Source organism: Halichoeres trimaculatus, unplaced genomic scaffold (assembly GCF_033239565.1).
Source record: "Halichoeres trimaculatus isolate MK-OKI-2021-1 unplaced genomic scaffold, fHalTri1.1 fHalTri1_scaffold_3, whole genome shotgun sequence".
NCBI lineage: Eukaryota > Metazoa > Chordata > Actinopteri > Labriformes > Labridae > Halichoeres > Halichoeres trimaculatus.
Window position 1 is genome coordinate 20,435,676 of NW_027437181.1, and position 21,852 is coordinate 20,457,527.

General features: G+C 39.3%; 2 protein-coding genes across 2 annotated transcripts; both read left to right on the forward strand.

Moving 5' to 3' along the window:
- The first annotated feature begins 4,032 nt into the window (after nucleotides 1–4,032).
- Nucleotides 4,033–12,352, forward strand: got2b (glutamic-oxaloacetic transaminase 2b, mitochondrial). The gene is made up of 10 exons (XM_074666448.1): nucleotides 4,033–4,191; nucleotides 7,113–7,269; nucleotides 7,670–7,798; nucleotides 7,878–7,937; nucleotides 8,033–8,194; nucleotides 8,735–8,839; nucleotides 9,082–9,232; nucleotides 9,811–9,976; nucleotides 10,090–10,240; nucleotides 11,262–12,352. Exons 1-10 carry the CDS (start codon nucleotides 4,109–4,111, stop codon nucleotides 11,382–11,384), a joined length of 1,287 nt encoding a protein of 428 aa, XP_074522549.1. The 5' UTR covers nucleotides 4,033–4,108; the 3' UTR covers nucleotides 11,385–12,352.
- A 648-nt stretch (nucleotides 12,353–13,000) lies between these two features.
- Nucleotides 13,001–21,236, forward strand: slc38a7 (solute carrier family 38 member 7). Its single transcript, XM_074667129.1, has 12 exons — nucleotides 13,001–13,102; nucleotides 14,173–14,629; nucleotides 15,414–15,467; nucleotides 16,487–16,631; nucleotides 17,132–17,276; nucleotides 17,368–17,466; nucleotides 17,617–17,674; nucleotides 17,774–17,888; nucleotides 18,117–18,264; nucleotides 19,080–19,279; nucleotides 19,365–19,416; nucleotides 19,502–21,236. Exons 2-12 carry the CDS (start codon nucleotides 14,375–14,377, stop codon nucleotides 19,602–19,604), a joined length of 1,374 nt encoding a protein of 457 aa, XP_074523230.1. The 5' UTR covers nucleotides 13,001–13,102; nucleotides 14,173–14,374; the 3' UTR covers nucleotides 19,605–21,236.
- Nucleotides 21,237–21,852: the final 616 nt, after the last annotated feature.

The window sequence follows — 21,852 nt, forward strand, 5'->3', positions numbered from 1 at the left end:
ACACACACACACACACACACATACACACACACACACACACACACACACACACACACACACACACACACACACACACACACACACACACGCGCGCACGCGCGGCACCTCAGTTGAATGAACTCATTTGGATATGAAAACAGACTCTGATGTAATAGGTTAGAGACGCATCTTTTCCACGTTATACTGATCAATCTTCAGTCTTTCCTCTGTCTGAACATGAGATGATTTTTTACTGTTAGATTGAAGTAAACTGCACCAAAATGTCAGATTGAAATTATGTTCTTTGTTTAGTTTTGAGTCACTGCAGTGTTTTCAAAGACGCTAATGTTGTTCCAGAAGTTTCTGGTCCCCCAGAAGTTATATGCAAATATTAGTGATATTTTTAGATCCCCCTCTAATCGTGTCTCTCTTACACAAGGGACTAGATCTTGAAAAAGTTATTCATTTATTTATGTACTTATGCTCTTGTTACACCTATTTTTTTATTATTTTATTTAACCTCTTGTTAACCCAATAGAAGATAAGATCTCTTTTACAAGGGCGACCTGGCCAAAAGGTCAGCGCCACGTCATTATAAAAAACGAATTGAGTTGTGGCAGGAAACAATAAGTTAGGATACACTTGTTTTGTGAGTGCAAGGTGTTTTGCAATAAAGTGCTGTAGCTTTAACGTAAGCCTGGACTATTGTCACTACTTGTATGTTGACATTGAGTGGTCAGAGCTCAACTCATTCAGAAGCTTGTCTCCTCACTGGGAAAAAGACACACAAGCACATAGCTCTTGTGCTTTCTCCAATGCACTGGCTTCTGTAGATACAGAATTGATTTTAAAATCCTTTAATTTGTTTTTGCATCTCTGAATGGTCTGCCCCCAGAGTACTTTCCTGATCTTATTAATTACACCACCCCTGCAGAGCTCTTGGGTCAGCTAATCAGGTGGTAATAGATGTTCCACATTCTTTTTAAAATCCAGAGGAGATCGGGCATTTGCAGTTGAGGCCCCCACTCTGTGGAATGCCCTACCTTTAGCTGTACTGACTGCAAATATCCTTTCCACGAGAAGCTACTTTTATTTGGTCTTTTTCAGTCTATATTGTTATTTTATGCTCTTACATGTTTTATGATTTAATTGTTTTTATAAGTTTTATTGTTTTGTAGTTTTTATTGTTTCTGCCTTTTCACTGTTAAAGCACTTTGGTAGGCTACTGGCTGTATTAAATGTGCTATATTATCAAGGCTGACATTGACATTGACACCATAGACGATATTCTTATTTCTTTTAAAAATAGATTAATAATAGAAATCATAATGCAGCATCCAACTGTAAAATCAGGTAAACCCATATATTTTAAATATGTGCCATACACAAACTTAAAAAAATACAACCTACTTTAAATACAATATTACATTTTTTTTCATGCACTTTTGTTTTTATTAGAATGACAGTGTGAGGAGAACAAAGCAGGACAAACAGCCCACACTGTGTCAACTATGATTACTGCCAGTGATTTATGAAATCTTACGTCTAACGGTTTAGTTCCACTGCTTCACATCATTTTATCATAACAGCAGTCTGCAGGCACACAATATATTAACCCTTCACCCCAAAGACAGTTCAAAGCAGTTCACAGATTAGTAACATTCACTTATGTCTTACTGTGTGCTTGAAAATAGAAATGTCTTTTTCTACTTAAAGCCATTGAAGGGTTGTAGATTTAATAAAAATGACCTCATATAACAGTGAGCACACACAGTATGAGTACTAACGGAGCCCTGTTTGACTCTCAGTTCTGCTAAGAAACATCACTCAGCACTGAATTCAGAGACAGATTTTGTTAAAATCATTTTCTGCTGTTTTTATTTTCAATGTTTCTCTCAGCTTTGCTCTTTCTAATTCTCCACTCTCACCCTCTTCATCATAATCATACTGTCCTCTGTCCCTCTTCACAGACTTGTGAAAAGATAATGATACTGTACTTAGAGTGACACACAGATTATTGTTGCTCCCCGTTTCTGTCTAACAAATTATCATTGAGCGTTGTATGTGTAGATGTGAGGTTGTTTTTATATATACATAACTAACAGGTTTCTTGCAAATATTCAAATCGTCACACACTCTTAATCCCCCATGAGAGCCAACTGCATATCCCGCTCTGTCACTGTGTTAAGGTGCCAGTGAAATGCCGGCAGTGCAGCAGGAAACCTGTTTCATGCTCTTCCAGGCCTTGTTGTGTGATGTTCCTCCAGGTCCTTAGACCTACAGTGTGCTTGCCATTCCAGTTGAGTCTGAAAGTGAAAACAACCCAGGCACTTGTCTTCACTTAGAAAGGCACAAATTAAACACATAACAAAAGAGGAGTGAAGAGTGACATTTAACTAAATGGGAGGATAGCAGTGTTCTAGATACTTAAGTGTGTCAGAGGCTTTGATGAATGCATGGTGCTGTACACAGAGAGCGGTGGTAAGCTTTGTAGAGTAAAATCTAAAGGATGTCTCCATCTGGTGGGAGGTTTGAAACTAGCTGGTACTTGGGTTTTTGACCTATCTGCAAGTGGAGATGTCAGGATATTTGATGTTACTCACTGTTGTAATACAATTTTTTTTTATAAAGCACGTTTTACAAATAGCAGCAACTGGTGAAAGAGTTTTACAAAGCAAAATAACAAACAATGAAAAAGAACCAAAAAACTGGAAAAGTCTGTGAAGGGGATTTAAAAAACATCTGCATCAGCTTAAACCTGCTGAGGAGTCTGAGGTTGTTTGAAGTTTGCAGGACCCTGCTCGGGACATTTAACAACATCGGTAGTATCTGCACTTCTCTATACAGTGGTCTGCTGAGGAAGGTGTACAGAAAGAGACAGGAAAAGACCAAACAGACTGCTCAGGTGGGCCAGTTCACCCAAGGAGATGGATGTGGTGACACCTGCCCTGCAAGAAGGAGGGGTACCACAGTTCACTCCTGTAAACAACAAGGCTCTACACATCAACATCAGCACCGCTGCCTGATGCTAATGTAACTAGAGTAAAACCATTATGTCATCTGTAAAACTATGGTACATGCTTTTTAAATACTTATTAATATTATTCTCATCCTTTCACCTTTTTTTGCAATTCACATAATTTAAAAAAATCTTATTTTTGTTCTTTATTTTTGTGTCTTATTCTATTGTTTCATTTCACACTTTGTTTTCTTTTTTTCAGCTTAGTTGCTGTAACAAAACAATTCCTCCAAAAGAAAGGTAATAGAATTCTATTCTATTCTATTCTATTCTATTCTATTCTATTCTATTCTGGACATGAGTAGAGCTGCTATGGTCCCAACTGCAGCTCGAAAGATGATGCAATATCAAGCAGCACTGCCCTCAAGTGGACATATAAAGTGACAGCAGATTCTTTTATTACAGGGGTTACATAATCTCTTCAAACTAGTAATTTACTAAAGAAAATCCTTTGAAGAGTTTCTTTAGCACCTTTACCATGTGCAAGAAACTCTAAGATGATTTTGAGGATGTTCAAAATCTGACTCTGGAGGACGAAATTATGTTTTTTACTGCGGATGCAAGACCGCTTGCGATGCTTTCATGTGACTTCTACTTTTTATATTAATGTTGTACAATTCAGAAGGAAAAAAATCCTTCAGGATCCTTTCACACATTTGATAAAAAAGTAAACAAACTTTACCAAACTGTGACAATTCGATGTCGAGTCATACCTTCATGTTTTTTTATACCAAAGCAATAAAAACATACATTTTTCTGATTAGACATTTGTGTATAATTATACACAGTACACAATAAGTACACAACACTATAAACATGGTGATGACAACTTCTTTGATATTTTAAATAATCCCAGTTCTGAACAGCAAAACTGTATTGGATTTGTGTTTTTGATCCCTAGACGTTTATTTGCAGCAATCTCCCCGCATTTCAAGTACAACCATTTGTTTTTCAGATCTAGCTTTTCTTTAAAGGGTTTACTGTACTCACTGTAACGTACCGGTTGCTGCTCTGATGTCATCACGTACAATCGGCGTCGCGTCTCGGTGGTGCCTGCCCTTCAGGTTCGTGCACATCCTGCTAGGCTCAGCTCCCAAGCACAGCACAACGATGGCTCTGCTCAAGTCAAACAAGGTTATCCTCTGTTTGGGTAACATTTCTCCATCCCTTGGGGCTCTGTCCATCCGCAACAGGTAAGTTGAAAGAAATAAAATGTCGAAATTGAAGGACACGGAGACGTTATCACACAGTATTTTAGTCCGGTTAACAAGCAACGTGGCGTCACATTAGTTTCACTGCTAGCTTGACCCGCAGATCTGCTGTTGTGTAGAGGTTACAGTGCGCGGTTCGGTTAGAAATCAAAGTCGTCCGAGAGTCGACTGCTCCATGATTATCTCCGCCACACCAGATAACCAGTTAACATAAACGGGGGTCAAATGGTTTCAGTAGGCCCACTATAATGTGTGAGGTTAACCGGCTAATGTGGCCCAGGAGGTGCAGGTAAATTCTATTTCTAGGTCAATGTTACAGAGTAGTGTGTGTCGATAATTACACATGTCACCACCTGTTGGGATCAACACCTTGTTGACCTTAGATAACTCGATGTTGCTAACTCATCACCCGAAGCTCACTGCTGATGGAAGTCACGCTGGTGTGTCTGTCTCATGAGTCACACACGGGAATCCCTCACAAGTGTGCAGGAGAACTGATCAGCGTAGCTCGGTTCGGTACAAATACGTTTTTCCACATAACTGAGTCGTTGGATCAACTCAGTGACAACTTTGTTGAAGATTTGCAGGGACGCCATTGCTACAAGCTGTCACTTCCCCTCCGCACAGTTTGAGCTTAGCGACTTGTCGTAGTTGGCGAAAATCCGTGAGCTGATTGGTTCGTATCCCCCACCTTCGATCGCTGATTGGCTGATTGCTAGCGGGGAAGCAGCTAACCTAGGTAGCGGTGTCCTTTCAGGGTCTGCTTGGAGGACAAACCCCCTCAGATTCTCATTTGCGCTTTTACTTGCTTACAAAACTGCTTTATGAGCTTTGTAAGTGTTGACAGTTTAATTAGCTGTCTGTGTTCTTATCAGGATCGATGCTACTTCTCGTTCTCTTCCGTCCCCGTAGCATTTGGGTTTGGTTTGCTATCCGGTGCTATCAGTTTTCTGTCTGTGTGGGTGTGTTAGAGAGATCTGACCCGCTTCCTACCAACATGTTTACTTATATTGGTTTGATGTCAAAGAATAATTGAATTACAATAGGATTTTCTCCCCAGCAATGTCAGAGCCGCCCCTTTATTTCTAAACTCTAACATGGCAAACAAGGCCTCTTTCCTCTCTATTGATCACTGATAACTTGCCAGTCTCTTTGATGTTTACCTAAATGCTGAAGTCGAGCTGTTCAAAGGTTCTGTGTATGTGCACATGGTAGGCACGATAAGATCTCTTGAACCTGGATGCCACCCTCTTTTGAAGTTGTTTTTGTTACCTCCCTGCAATATTAAATTTAAGCTCTATTGTAATATGAAGACAATATTTCCCTTCTTGGTTATATTTTATTCATTAGTTTTTATAGAAGAAACTATTGAATCTTAAATGGGTTATTTGGCTGTACTTAACTGTATTAAATGTTATCTTATCTAAACAGCAAATGTTTATTGCATTCTTGTCACATCAGCATTGCTGTCCATCATAAAGCAGTACTATAAACTACAGCCTCAACTGTACAATAAAAGTAATGCATATCTAAGACAATCTGTGTAATGATGTCTGCACAGGTGTTTTTCTGTGATGCCTGTTGCATAATGTGGCAAATTACCGCTTTGATTGTGTAATCTTCAGCTGGAAGTGTTACTGCTCCAGTATTCAACACCCTGTTGTATTTGGGTTGATAACTGTTGCACAGAAGTGCCATTTTCTCAAGCCTTTCAACACTCAATTATTTTTGGATAGCATTCTTGTCCCTGAACTGAATTCTGTTTGATATAACACTGCCATATTTTTTCAGTTACTGACATATGTGTGACTCCTGCCCTTTTGCAAAGTGTACAGTCCTAAATTTAGCTGCAAAGTTTAGAGGGTTTACAAAGTTGAAGAAACATGAGACAATATGTGAGCAGAAGTGCAGTGGAGGTCACAACATGCATGTTATATTATGTTGTAGGGGCAACTGTGGTGCTATTTTGATCTATTCAAACATCAGACACTTGGCACACATATGGTGAGCTGGCAAGGGTCAGGAGGTCACAGTGCATGACCTTTTAACATCTGATATGCAGCACACGTTTGGCACACTCCCTCCTTTCCTCTTTCCATGTTCCTGCAGGTATTAGTTGTTCTTCCTGCACGTAAAATTTGCTGTTTTCAAAATGAGAAACTCCACCATTTTTTTGGTTTTGTGTATAAGAATGTTTTACAATTTACTTGATTGTACAATAAAAGCGTCAAGTAAAACAGAACATTGTGTATGACACTGAACTGTTCAGCTGTAAGGTTAACATGATGGGTTAAATTAATTTAAATAGACATTACCCCAAGTATGTAATCTGTTAATTTAAGAGGATGAAATGTATAGCATTAATGATAATAAAAACAAAACATGAATGAAGAAAAATAAGTAAGGGCAAAACAGAAGGAAAAAGGCTGAATTCCACTTATTGTTTTGTATATGATTAGTTGTTTTGATGGTTGGATCAGGAAGTTTCTAAACATAAAGAGTGATTATGTAAGCAGTTTTTCCTAGGCTCAGATTAACAGTTACTCTTGTGTTTAGACTCTGGACCCTCTGATGGATTATCACGTTTGTTGATGAAACCCACCGAGTGTGTGTGGTGTGTCTTGACGTCACTGTTTTTCACAGGTCACATGAGGAGTTAAGCCCATGTTTTAAGTCTGCGGCATGTTAACTAGGAGTAGGGCTAATGTGAACATCACAATGATGTTAGAAGAATTACCTTACGCAATGAAATGTTAGGAAGCAGCACACGCTGTGGCCTTGAAAGGAAAAGCTGTTTTTCAGTGGAGCACACAAACACAGATGATAGTTAACTGTTAACCCTCCATACTTTCTGTTTTCTATCCCAGTCATGTCATCATTGACCCAATTCGATGTGTTTTCAGCTCATGGTGGGGTGGAGTGCAGATGGGTCCCCCCGATCCCATCCTGGGGGTGACTGAAGCCTTCAAGAGGGACACCAACCCCAAGAAGATGAACCTGGGAGTGGGAGCCTACAGAGATGACCAGGGCAAGCCCTTTGTGCTCAGTTGTGTCCGCAAGGTGAAACTAATCTCAAGCCAGTTCTCCATGACATGCATGCACACTGGGTTTTTTTTCTATGTCGCTCTCTGGTTTCTCTTAACTTAAGTGAGGAAAGCAGCTACACAGTAGAGTCTGACCAAATTAATAATAAACTAAACAAGAGTCTATCTTTCTTATTCTTGCGTTGTCATCCTAAACTCAGCACATCTAAGCCTGCACTGTTTAGTTAATATGAGGCTAAACTCACATGTTGGTGATTAAGAGAAATTCTGCCTCGTCACCTGAAGGTTAAGTGCATGTACTTAGACTCTGTGGAACAAAATGTTGGCTGAATCAAACATCAGTTATGTACTAAAAAGGTGAAAAAAAATCAGATAGAAGTTGTGTACTAACCCTTTGCTAATTTCCCCACTTGTAGGCAGAGGCTATCATTGCAGCCAAACAGCTGGACAAGGAGTACCTCGGCATTGGTGGTTTGGGGGAATTTACTAAGTCCTGCGCCCAACTCGCTCTTGGTGCCGATAATGAGGTCTTGAAGAGTGGCAGGGTAAGTTGAGTGGAGTGAAAGACATAAAACTGTACACATTTTTCAAGCTCAAAAAACAGAACCTCTCTTCTCCCAACAGAACATCACCGTCCAGACCATCTCAGGCACTGGATCTCTGCGTATTGGAGCCAACTTCTTGGTGAGGTTTTCTTCTTGTTTGGCTTATGCATAGACACCTTTGTGCGGGGCTGGTTATCTCATCATTCTTATTTTTTAAATCTATTTCTGTCACAGGCACGGTTCCATGGAGGTCCACGTGATGTGTACCTGCCCAAACCCTCCTGGGGGAACCATACACCTATCTTTAGAGACGCTGGCATGCAGCTGAAAGCATACAGATACTACGACCCCTCCACCTGTGGATTCGACTTTAAGGGAGCTCTGGAAGACATCGCTGTAAGACATTTATGGTGGAGAAGCTGTGGAAAGGAGAAAAAATTTACGCCAACAGTATTGTTTTCCAATTATTAGCCCATGAGACCTGACAGCATGATACTTTTGGGTAATGCTTGAACGAATGATTGTAATTAAAAAAAAAGAATGTTTAGTGTGTCAAATTTCCCAATCAAAACACAATCACTGATGATTGAGGGTCAGTTTTCAGCTTTATGTACGTACTATTCGGGTGAGCTGCTCAGGGTGGGAATTCTTCCACCTGTAAGAAAACAATGTGTTTACAACAAGTTGTTTGTAGCCAAGATATACTAAACATAAGTGAAACTGCCACCCCAAATTTGGTGGCTAGGAAGCTAATAGTCAATCATAATTTGTCATCCACACAAAGAAAAATGTTAATGGAAAAAAAGATATTTAGAGTCAGTAATATGATCATTTTCTAAGTAAGGAAGAAAGTGCTTCATTACATCACATTACAAGTCTGCACTACGAGTTGTGTTGAGGGTTAACTTAACCGCATTATGTTTTATTTTGCATTAGAAAATCCCAGAGCAGAGTGTGATCTTGCTGCACGCTTGTGCTCACAACCCCACCGGTGTGGACCCCAGGCCTGAGCAGTGGAAGGAGATTTCTGCTCTGTTGAAGGTAAGTAATATGTATCATGTTTGTTAAGGTGTATGACATTTTGATGTTGCTTAGTTTTTTCATTTCATTCTTGCTAAAATGTGAGGACATCATTTAATCTCATAGTCAGAGGTCTTTGGAAGTTCAGAAGTCATCATGATAAGGCCTGCACTGCGTCTGTCGTTTATCACTAGACACATTATAAACGGACTGTATCTGTCTGTCTCTCTTCTATCTGCTTTCCTTTTTTCCTCATGCTCTAGAAAAGGAATCTGCTCCCATTCTTCGACATGGCCTATCAGGGTTTTGCCAGCGGAGACATTGATCGTGATGCTTGGGCTGTGCGTTACTTCATTGAGCAGGGCCACAACGTGCTGCTGTCCCAGTCCTTTGCCAAGAACATGGGGCTGTATGGTCAGTCATAACTCATCACACCCCCTCTTTCATTAAAATTAACTTACATACAGATAACATACAGATAGCAACATTCATAATGGGTTGCTTAGAGATAGCTAACAAGTTGCGGCTAGTCAGGGTTCTCTGATTTATGTATTGAATATTTACAATACTTTTGTCCATGAAGAAAATTCAAATAAAACCTCAACTGAAGAGTTAATGCTAAACTATGACAAATAATTTAAAGCTCTTTTTAACATAAGTTAAAGCTGGTGACAAAATTTATGGAAGCCACAACATCAGAGTATAAGAAAACCACAGTTATTAATAATATATCTTGTGTATGTCACCACCTAGTGGAAAAAATAGTAAATGCAATATGTTTTTTTCAGATAGGCATTGAAACTTTGAAAACACTGTGCTGTTTTTCTCTGATGTGAAGCAAATGAATAAATTTCCACTTTTCTGGTCAGGAATGACACTTTTGTGGTTTTATATCTCAGTCAGGGTTTCATCAGATTCTTGATGAGTTGATAACACTCTCTGTAATAAAAACAGTTTGATTTTACACTCGGTGTCCATGCTGGTATTCACAGGTGAGCGTGTTGGAGGTTTCACAGTGGTGTGTACAGATGCAGAAGAGGCCAAGAGGGTCGAATCTCAACTTAAGATCCTCATCAGACCCATTTATTCAAACCCACCCATGAACGGTGCCAGAATTGCATCAACCATTCTGACCACACCAGATCTGCGCTCACTCTGGTAAGTGCTCAGGTGACACTTCTGTGACTTGACTCAAGCCTTCCTTTTCATATACATAAGAATTTTCAAGATAAATTCCACTGACCAATTGTCTTATGTGGTCATGGATCCAGGCTGGAGGAGGTCCATGGTATGGCTAACCGCATCATCCAGATGAGAGAACAGCTGGTGGCTGGTCTGAAGAAGGAAGGCTCCTCTCACAACTGGCAGCACGTTATTGATCAGATCGGGATGTTCTGCTTCACAGGCCTCAAACCTGAGCAGGTACACAGTCTTGTGTGTTCAGTAGGGAATGACATTAAAAATGTTCATTTAGTAAACTTAGTCATTGTTAAGTTTTTAAAGAAAAAGCCAATTCCACTCTTAACATTTGTCCATTTAATATGAAGTTCCAGCCAGCAGCAGAGAGCTGTCACTTTAGAGGACACTGCTGCCTGATTTAACATGATGGGAACCAGCAAATTTTTAGTTTTACACATAGTTACGTTAAATTAACAAAGAAGATAGAATATATAAACTCCCGGGATTCAGAGTTGATAATAGGTTGTTTTTTATCTTTGGACCAAGGCCTCAATTCAATTATAAAGTGAAGTTGAAAATATAATAACTTAGGTTCCACACCTCAGCAATTACCAATGCGCCATAATTTTATTTCCTGATGTTTAGGGATCATTGCATTAAGACATCCAGAAATTCAATTCATTAGATTTTGAAGAGGATGGAATGTATAATAGTAGTAAGGTTGGGAAAGTTTGTTTGTATTGCACATTTCAGGAAAAAGCCATGAAAGTGGACATATTTAAATCATAACAATAGAATGGATAGTATGAGATTATAAATGTAAAAGTTACAGCGCATAATTACAGCAGCTATTTGATCTGACAAACTGATTGTCACAGCAACTTGACGTGCACAAGTCCTACTTTGTGAGTTTTTAATCAACAGCTCTCAGATTCAGCTCTCGGGGCAACGTTAAAGAAACCTATACCAGTTTGTTCTGTTTTGTGTGGAAAGTTTGGTGCAGTGTTCAGTTATTTCAATCCATTCAAGTGTTACTGTGAAGAGCATATCGCTCGGGGGCCTGTGAGAGCAGCGAATACTATTTTCCCATATTTTCTTCAAGTTTCTGATTTATAGTCTGACTACACCAAACTAATAAACAACTATAGGCTCCCGAGAATCTCAAGCAGCAAAAACTTTATCGCCCTTAAGAGCTCATCTGGTTTCAAAATGCTGCAACAAATTTTGTTGTGTAAATGCATAATTTCATTTGTTTCATCTGCAGGTTGAGCGCCTGTCAAAGGAGTATTCAGTGTACATGACCAAGGATGGCAGAATTTCAGTGGCTGGCATTTCATCTGGAAACGTTGGCTACCTGGCACACGCAATCCATGCTGTCACCAAGTAGAGCAGACTGCTGCGAAAACAACAAAGTCTGAGGAGCTGTGCTAGAGAGGAGCTTTGTGCGTCACTTTTTCTCTGTCTCCTCCATTCCAACTTTAGAAAAAAGCTTTACTTAGACATTTTCTTAATTGGATTTCATCAGGAGTTCAACTTGGAATGGTTGCTACTGTTTAACAGTTTAGTTTCTTTCTTTAAACATTTCACTCAACAGCCTCCCCTACCAAATTATACAAGGCATGTTTTGTCTCATCACTAACTGACGGGTCATCTTTGCTTATTTATTATGTGGGCTGTGCATCCTCTAAATGTGTGCTGTTAATGTGCTGTGGGGCCACTCACTCTAAAACATCAAGAAACCGACACTGGGGTAAGATTGCTGTTGCTGTGTAATACCTGAAGGAAATGTGAGTTCTTTTAACTTCAATGGTTGTGTTGTAGCACTTTATGAACTGAAAGGCACTGTTCGTTCCAAGATAAGGTCGGCATTCTGTTTTCTTTTGTCCATCAGTTAATCAATTCAGTGGCTAGTCATCTGAACTAATCAATTACCAGGTAATTTAGTTTCTTGATGACTTCTATTCCTCACATTCAGTAAGATTTTTGAATTGTTTTGGGTGTCAATCTAGTTAATCACAGGGCAACAGTCTCTCAGTCAGCCCCTTTTTCCCCTCTTTTCCCAAAAGGAGTCTATATTTGGTACAGTACAAATGTCTTTTTAGTTGAAGAAGATAAGTGGGGTACCTGGTTGCAAAAAATACAATTCATGAAACAGTCCAGTATGCACATGCTTCCCATTTGCTTATTCAGACATCATGGTTCAGTGTATGAATCTGTTGGTCATTGAGGCTGTGACACAAACGGCATTTAAAAATGTGGGGTCTGCCTATACTACCATGTTTTTCATTCTGTCAGTAAACAACGGATCAGTGGTCATGTACCTTATTGAACAAACAATAAATGATTATAGAGTAATGGTCTTTTATATTGTGTTTTTTTGTCTTATGATCTTTTCATTATCAGAGCTGAAAGACCAAGACAGGCTTGTTTTAATAACACTTTTTATCAGTCCTGCTCATCTAAAAAGGTTTTCCAGGGCTTATTTATTTTCCTTCCTCCTTTAAAAACTTACAAAAGATGATTTTCTCTTAAGAAACCTTTCATTTAACAAGGATGTATTTGGGCTTGAGACAAGGCTTGATAAAAAAAATCCTCTGGGTCCTCAGGTCACTTTAAAATTGGTCTTCATGGAGAAGCCCACCACCACTTCAGACACACATTATATTAGACTGACATGTTGAGCAATAAATTCAATTTTCTACTGTCTCAAAAGATAAGAAATGAAGCAATTTACTCATCACATTCCCTTCCACAGGCATGATAGGCTGTCCAATAATAGGTTTCACAATGCATTTAACCGATAGTGTAGTGTTAAATTAATTTGATATTTAAACGATTATGATGCAGTTCTAAAGCCGAACATTACACTCGAAATTGGTCAGAAGAAAGAAAAACCTGTTTCTTCTTAGCTCAAAGCTTTTAGGCTGACACGGGACCTGCCCCTTCAGAGTTGAACAGCTAAAAACTACAACTCCCGGTACAACAGGAAGAACGTCCGGAACTCGTGTCACGTGACAAGATGTCACATGCCCTCCTGCTTTGTACGAGCTGCCAAAACACGGCTCAGTCATTACCTGCGGTGGAGGATCCCGTGTGAGACAGAAGGTATTGTTTCTAATTTCTAGATGTTTGATCACTACATAAAAGTCATTCCAGTGAAATATTAACAGTGATTATTAAATACGTACAGGTGTTTATTTATGGACTGCTGTTCCGTGAAAAAAAAATAGCATAGTCGGCTTTTGTAATCAGCTGTGTCTAACGATTTCTAGCTAGCTATTGTAGAACACAGTAACAATAGGCTTTGATTGCGTTAACACATGTTATTGTTTAGTAAATGAAAAGCCCATAAATCATTAAATGCCATTTGGGGGTGAACTGCTTCAACAGTAAATTATTGTCGGTATATGAACGTATATCTGTGTGGCCAAGCTAGCATTAGGTTTAAATGAAGTAGGATCAGCATCAACAGCACTTTGCCCTGTTCATGTTTGCTTTACTTCTTCTACGCTTTACATTGGCATTGGTGAGGCATTCAACAAGAGATCCTGTTCTTATCTTTGTGAGGTATATGTTTTAAATGGAAACCATAGCGTTATTTCACAGCTATGGTCATTGTAAAACCAGCTTCCATTTGCGGTTCACTTCCATTAATCTAATTTCCACCCATTTCCGATAGCCCTTATGGGGAAGTATCTGTACCGTCAGTCTGCCAGTTTAAAGGATGTATACCTCTGCTTCACAGAGATAGAAATAGTTAAGATCAACCTCAAAGCTGCCATTGTCCTTGATGAAAGAGGACTTAATGAATGCATGATTACAATGTACTGCAACAGATCACCTCATGCAACTGTGGAAGTATACACCTCCATTTGTGTTTGCTTGAGAAGATAAGATAGGAATGAAAAGGAAGCAACTAATCAAAGCTTTTGTTTCAGGAGCCACTAGTGCTCAGACTCCACAGTGAGACTCTGATATATTCACAGTGACTGAGAGAGCCTAAATGTGCTGGCTTTATTTCAGCTGTAATTAATTGTTCTCTGAGGAAAATCTTTTGATAAGACCAAAAGAATGACAAGAATGTTACTATGTGTTAAAATTTAATACAAGCATAGGGCCCTGATGAGTTTTTATGAGTATGTTTAGTAGTGTCTAAATTAAAACTTTCCTTCCAGATAACTGAACGGCTGATCCATCATACTTGTGCTGCAAAGAAACATCAGCTTCCTCCTGGTGACTGGAGCCTAAGACCCTGGACATAGAAGTATAACTGTGACTGACTTTCTCATCAACTGCCTCCATTTGGACACAACAAGTTGGACCTACATTATCTGGGGTGTGTAAGGCTAAGCAGGCCGAGCTTCAGCCTGTGGACTCATGGCAATTAACGCGGATGTGGAGGACTGGGCTGGTGTAGGGAGTCATGACTCTGGAGAGCGGGCATGGCTCCTGCAGAGTCCCAGTGTGGATTCTATCCAAAATCCCGAGCTGGACGGGAGAAGGAGCGGGGGAGTATCGACTTTAGGAGCAGTGTTTATTGTCGTGAACGCAGCCCTTGGAGCTGGTTTGCTAAATTTTCCCGCAGCCTTTAATATGGCAGGAGGTGTGACTGCGGGAGTGATGCTCCAAATGGTAAGGAGATCTGAGGCTTATGAGCAATGTTTGCCACATTTACAGGCTCATTTGTGAAATATGAACCCAGACCGTAACATATAAAATCTGATTAACTGTTCCACTACCCACATTTCTTATCACTACTCACATTTCAAGTTTATCACCAGTTTTTCCACTCTATAATTTAACTTCATAAAAAATTTCAGTTAGCTCAGTAATTCAGCAAATATAGCTTGGTGGAGGCTCAGCTCTTTTCGTGCTGAGCCCGACTGATGATCAGCACATGTTTTAGAGGAAAAAATGCTTTGTTCAGTGTTTTTCTTGCATTTAACCACCAGTCTTTTTCTTTCTGAGAAGAGAAAACCTTTGGGATTATCTTGTTTCCCCTATAACCTTGAGAATAAATGAAGATCCTCTTTAGAGTGGGTTTTACAGACTTGGGGGTCAATCATTCTATCAGGGTTTATTTCTTTTAAAACACATGACCTTCATAATAAGTTTTAACTTCAAAAACATAATTTTTCAAACTCAAAAACATATATACCAATACAGATTAACAGACACACAGATATGTTTATATTGTCTATTAATCTGCTCAATCAGTATTATAGTTCTGATAGATCAGACAATGAATTTGACTTGATTAAAATCTAAGACTAAGTCTGTCTCTAACAGTCATTACATATTACACACACCCTCACTGAAAATTGATCACAGACTGAGAGCTTCTGCTTCCTTGTGTCACAGTCTTTGATGTATAATCATGAGCTGTAATATGATGCTCTTTACTCCTTTGTTTCAGTTCATGCTGGTCTTTATAATCAGTGGACTGGTGATCCTCGGCTACTGCTCCAAGGTTTGTGTCAGTGATTTTCATCTCTGTCATTTCCACTTGTTTCTTTTTATACCTTGCAGTCACTTAAATCTCTTGTAATTCCTCTAAAATCAGCAAGTTCAGCCCTCAGTAGTGGTGACACAATAGAGCCTTGTGTAATAATTGGTTATAAAGCGCAGCACAATGCAAAACGCTCAGACTTTCACTTCCTGGTGGCTTGGACTTACCTCTTCACATGGTAAGAAAAGAAGAACTCATCAAATTTAAGGCAGTTTAACACTTTTATTTTGACTGGTGATATTTGTTCAAAACCCAAATCACCTGCTTTTTTTTTGCTGTAAAACACAAATGCCAGCTAGGGATTGAACTTTGTCTCGAAGCATGTGACAGTATGAGAGTGGCTGACCTCATGAGTAGAAGTGACTAAAGTTAACAGCCTAAAGCCTTTTCTGTAACCATGCCTTAGAAAAAATGTTGCTGTCAGCATTCAGGTGCAACAGGTGTTAAGCAACATCTGTCAGGATGCTTTACACGATAATGATCAAAAATGATCCATCGTAATCTTGGAAATAACAAAAAAAAAAAGAGCAGTCATTGAAGTGTCTAATGTTTGCTGTTGTATCATTCTTGTGCTAATGCTCAAGACACTTCCCCCCTCTCGTGTATAAAACAAGAGCATTACACATCTGAGACCACAAAATCCATAAGAGCAGACAGAGTTTTAGAATAGTAAGCTTGAAAATGCTGGATGAAGCTGCTGTAGATGTAAGATGACTGGGGGAAGCTGATGTTAAAATGTCTGATATTGAGGCTAAGTTTCAGAAATGTATGTGATCCAGGATTTGATGATGTATCAGTGAGTTGAAACACTGCTGTTTCAAGCATAAGCGTGTCAGAGTGCATACATCTTCTATGTATCCTGTTATTTGTGTCCCCCGCCTTCATCCTTACACTGCACTGCACTTTCTACATCAAATGTAGACAATATAAGTTTCCAGCTTAAGACGTGCACTTATTAATCATCTGCCTGTTTCCTTTAGGTCAGTAATGAAAGGACGTATCAGGAGGTTGTCCGAGCATCTTGTGGTAAAGTCACGGGAGTTGTATGTGAAGTGGCAATCGCTATCTACACCTTTGGGACTTGTATCGCTTTCTTTATCGTCATTGGAGACCAGCTCGATCGCTGTAAGTATATCTGCATTAACAGAAAACCTCAATGATAAGATTCTTTCAGGGTGAGTTGTGTTTTCTGTAACAGGCTCAGATATCATTAAAACAGCTTAGTGTGGCATAGTTGTCATATCTTATTGTTTTGTTATCTACATTTACATGGACTTAGTCATTTTGTCCTATATCTAAGTGAACTGTGAATTGATCAGAGGGAGATGTAATGCAATGCCAAAACTTCTAGACAGGTTGATAAACTTTTTCCTTAAAAGAAGAAGCCAGTACCATCATTGATGAGGACAAAAGGCAGCATAGATGTCTCCAGCCAGCCTTTTTAAGTGTGTCAGACTGTAGAGAAATATAAACCCCAGCCTGATAACGTTTGACCCTCAACCTCTTTGTTTTCCAAAACAACGCAAGTAGAGATTGTGACTTCACTTATTCGACTTGTTCAATGTCTTCCGTGTGTCTTTTATTTCTCTTTGAGTTTCGTGTAATTCTTTTTGTTTTTCTGGCAGTGATAGCAGCTGCGGGGCATGATGAGGGTGAAGCAGTCAAAGACCTCTGGTACACTGACCGTAAATTTACCATAGTTGTTACTGCAGTCCTGATTATTTTACCACTCTCCATCCCCAAAGAGATTGGATTTCAGAAGTATGCCAGGTACCCGGTCAGCTCTCTCAGCTTACATTCTTTCAAAGTCAAAAATAAACTTTGATTATTTTTCCTGAGTTGCTGTTGTTCTGCCTTGCAGTGCACTAAGCGTGATGGGAACCTGGTACGTTACTGTAGTGGTCATTATTAAATACCTTTGGCCAGATAGAGAAATTTCTCCAGGCTACATTCCCACCAGGTGAGCACCACTCATGATACACCCTTCACTTTAGGAAGCCAACAGCTTTACTAATCACTTTAGCTTTATTTTCTGCTCATTCAAGCAGCAACTTCTGCATCCTCGTCATCATGCTTTGCTTTAGCAGCTAAATTGTTGTGTTTGTTTCAGTGCTTCTTCCTGGACTGCAGTTTTCAATGCAATGCCCACCATATGCTTTGGCTTCCAGGTATCTCCCCGTTTGGTTTCATTAAGTCATAATGTTTCATCTTTTGAAGAAATTGTATAATTAAAGAGTATTTTTTGTTTTATCTTACTCTTTCTACAGTGCCATGTCAGCTGTGTGCCGGTGTTTGACAGCATGAGCAAGAAAGAGATCAAACCTTGGGGCTTTGTTGTGACTCTTAGCATGATAATCTGTCTCTTCGTCTACACAGGAACAGGTAGGGTTGATGGGTGTTTTTTATTTATTGTGGTTTAGCTGGTGTTGTTCAAAAAACCTTTCAATTAATCTCAGAATACTAGTGAATGCGTTTAGTAACACTGTAAAGAGGTTTTTTATTAATATAAAACCTAGCCTGTATGTATCTGGGACAATATTTAAACTTTTTGCTACTTTTCAAGTAGTTATTCTTTGTCTCTGTTTCTCATCCTGCTATGTGTTTCATCAGGTGTCTGTGGCTTCCTGACGTTTGGCTCTAATGTCAGTCAGGACGTGTTGATGTCGTACCCTCCTGATGATATCGCTGTGGCCATTGCCAGAGCTTTCATTGTCATCTGTGTCATCACTTCCTACCCTATTTTGCACTTTTGTGGCAGGTAAGTCTCACACTTTAAATTACCTGTTAAAAATTTTGTCTTAGTCACGGGATAAGAGTCTGATCAAGACTTTCAGGCCCACCATTATGATCTCTTCAAATTTCTAGGTACAGTTTTCTTTTTTTACTACACCTCATACAAAGACATTAAATCATTTTCCATCATGAGGAAGATACTACTGGGATGCATTTGATCAGTGACCCCACAAACAGCCTGTTCAAATGCCTTTGAGACATCCACAGCTGGATACCACCTGAGCAAATTCAGTCATTAAGGATTGGATAAAACAAAAATTACACCAAAAGTGTTGAGTCAAAGAATTAAACTCAGATTACTATTCCAAACACATTCAATCAGAGGATAGGGTTCACTTCTATCATTATTCTGTCAAAAGTCTTTCCAGGATAAGACCGTTTCTCTCACTGAGAAATGTGAAAACTGTTCTTTCATGCCTTCATAACCCTCTGATAATACTGTAATTTCCTGCTCTCTTGCCTCCAGCTCATCTTGAGCTCTGCAGCCAGGATTTCCGCTCAAACTAAGAAATTAAATCACATCACTTTGATCCTGGCTGCTCCATGCTGGATATTTGTGGCTTTTGAAGTTGTTTTGAGGGTTTTGTTACTGACAAGGCTCTAAGAAGCCTGGCACAAAGTTTTTTATCAGATTTTCTCTTACCTTGAATACCCTCCTATTATTGAACAAAGGTCAGGGAGCTGTTGCAAAAGAAAAAGGCCACTGGTTTGTACAGTTTTTGAAGTGCAGTTGATGCAGCATGTCCTCACTGCTCTGTGGTGTAATCATGTGACCTTCAGGGCAGTCATTGAAGGGCTCTGGCTGCGCTTCCAAGGCGAGCAGGTGGAGGTGTGTGTACGACGTGAACGGAGGAGGAGGATCCTGCAGACCTTGGTGTGGTTCGTCGTCACGCTGGTCCTCGCACTTTTCATCCCTGATATCGGTCGGGTGATCTCACTGATTGGAGGATTAGCAGCCTGCTTCATCTTTGTCTTCCCAGGTGATACTTCCCTCAATGTGTGCACTGCCTCAGACTACTGTACAGTCTTTATCACAGTGTAACACCTGTTTCTTTGACTTTTCAGGATTGTGTTTGATGCAAGCAAAGCTGGCAGAGACAGACAACAGATCTGCAAGGTACGATGGTGATATTAAAAAATTCTTGAATTTAGATTAGGCTAATTTCCTTCTTATTTTTTAAATGTTGCTCTCTCTGTTTTAGCTGGCATGGATTGGTGATCTTTGGCGTTGTAATGGTTACAATTGGCGCTTTCATCTTTGGCCTCACCACGACCAACTCCATCTATCAGGACGTCATCAGCTAAGAGGAACATTGTGAGCGGAGCCAGTGCAGTCTTAAGACTTAGGAAGGAGTCCTGTGCTGCTATTCTGAACTGATGGAGAAGTTTCTCGTGACACTTGTTAAAAAAAAAAGTCAGGTCCTCTGCATCGTAACACCACCCTGCTACAGTGCTCCATCCTCCGTTTGGTTGTCGGAAAACACCAAAAATGCCAAGTGACTTGAGACACTTTGCCTTTTATTTTATGTACAGTTTCATTGCATGTTTTTTATGTTGGTTTGAACTTGCAGTAAAAACTGTTTAAGTCAGGCATAGGTTTACGCCACCTGTCTCTGGACCTTATAGGAGGCTCAATCCTATTGTATTTAAAAAGCCGGGGACTTTGTACAGATACAATCAAACTGTTTTTAAACATGAACCTGTCCTGTATTTTAACATGCATGTTTGCAATACTTCTTCTTTTAAAAGACATGCTTCAAGGTCCATTCCAGGTGTAGGCTCCATGTTGCTGCTGCTCATAGTCTTTCAGAAATTTAAGTGAGTTGACAAAAATGTATGCACTAAATAATAGCATCCATACTGTACAGTGGTTGGTGCGTTCTGTAACAACATTAGTTTTTAAGCATTTTATTTGAAGACAGTTTTTGACCTTTTTCAATTTCCAGGCTTCTTGTAAGTTTTTTTGGGTTTTAAGTCAGATGTGCTGTGATGGTTTAACTGCTGGCTTTAAAGTTCATCCCTTTTTGGAAGGACATATACACATTTAGTTCAGTCTGGCTTGCATGCCTCTTTGAAAGACGACTTGTTAGGAATGTATAGAGCAGTTGACAGAGGTTGAAAACTAAAGCAGCGTGTCTCCTCTAACACTAAGCACAGATGTGCAGTGTTTAACCTAAGAAGCACCATAATGCAAACTCAATCATGAGGGCCAACGGCTGACAATTACTCTGTGAATGTAGGATATATATATATTACAGAAAACAGTTTGTCTCTCAGCGACAGACAGACAGCTTGACTAGGATTGGTGTCAAGTGTTTTTGTATTTACTTGAATTAGGGCATAGTTTTTAGCTTTAAGAAGTTTAAGAGGTAATTTGTTTTCTCCTAAATTAAAAACTGTGAGCTTTCTTTTTCATTTTTTAAATTGTTTTTCACTGATTGAATTTGAACAAACAATTCTTAAAGCAATTTTTGATCATTACCATCTAACTGCAGGTTTAACATATCAAATGATTTTTTCAAAAAACATCAAAGCAGCAAAATCAAGAATCAAGTGAGAAGAACGCTCAAAAGTTGACAGTGACGTATTAATCAAAAACATATTGTGTATTCAGAGCTTGGTTTGACATCAGGGATAACTATATCATCTAGGTCAAGATTTATGCTCTTCAGAATTTTTATCAGGATAAAAATGTTGGCAGTCTTTTGTTTTTTTACTGTTAACTTGGGTTTGATGAAATCCAGAAATAGTTGATCTAATTAAATATGAGGGACAGTAACAGTAAAAGGGACCTTCATCTTCTCAAAAAGCAATAATGTGAATTGAATTGGAAAAGCAAAGGGGCTACAGCCAAAACAGAAATGCTGTCTGAACACAGAACTGATTTAGGTCTTGTACACACGTAGCCAGGCATCTTAAAAAATGAACCCCCCCCCCCCCCCCCCCCAAAAAAAAAAAAAAAAAAAATTTTCCAAAAGTCCTTTCATCCACATGCACTGGGGAAATCTGCAGATAAGTGTGGCTCGAAGCATGCCAAACCCACACTGGGCAGTGTCCTGTAGATGTGAAACCTGTGCCAGCCAGTCAGAATGGACCTCTGTCATTCAGCTGTGACATTATAAAACCACGAGTTTTCACAAAAATTCACTTTGAAGGACATTAAACTGCGGTTTCATGTGGATGACAGGCGTGAATGTAGAAAAAATATATGCGGTTTCCCAGATACCCGGCTACAAATGGACATGGCCTACATCTGCTCAACATGTGTTATATTCTTCTTCAATGTTTTGGAGTTGAGCAACTTTTTAGTGTTTTATGATAATTTCAAAATATAGTTTTGATGGTGGAGAAAGCAGAATTTGTTTTTTTTAAATCAGGTTTACTGTGTCAGGCCAAATGAGTTCACTTTTTTCCACCTGTGTGTCGATAGAACAGACATTCCTGTTGACTCAGAGAGTTAATGTGGAAACATTAAGAACATGTAAAGTTTCTTGGAAGTGCTTTAAAACAAGTGATATTCCAATAAATGGACGACAAACAAGGCACATGAATA

Bases quoted from the DNA above. Each gene is read 5' to 3' on its own strand.
- got2b (XM_074666448.1), top strand. From the start codon at position 4,109: ATGGCTCTGCTCAAGTCAAACAAGGTTATCCTCTGTTTGGGTAACATT. The intron at 7,270-7,669 runs GTGAAACTAATC...CCCCACTTGTAG, and splicing joins TGCTCAGTTGTGTCCGCAAG to GCAGAGGCTATCATTGCAGC. The intron at 9,233-9,810 runs GTCAGTCATAAC...TGGTATTCACAG, and splicing joins CAAGAACATGGGGCTGTATG to GTGAGCGTGTTGGAGGTTTC.
- slc38a7 (XM_074667129.1), top strand. From the start codon at position 14,375: ATGGCAATTAACGCGGATGTGGAGGACTGGGCTGGTGTAGGGAGTCAT. The intron at 17,277-17,367 runs GTACCCGGTCAG...TCTGCCTTGCAG, and splicing joins GGATTTCAGAAGTATGCCAG to TGCACTAAGCGTGATGGGAA. The intron at 19,417-19,501 runs GTACGATGGTGA...TCTCTGTTTTAG, and splicing joins ACAGACAACAGATCTGCAAG to CTGGCATGGATTGGTGATCT.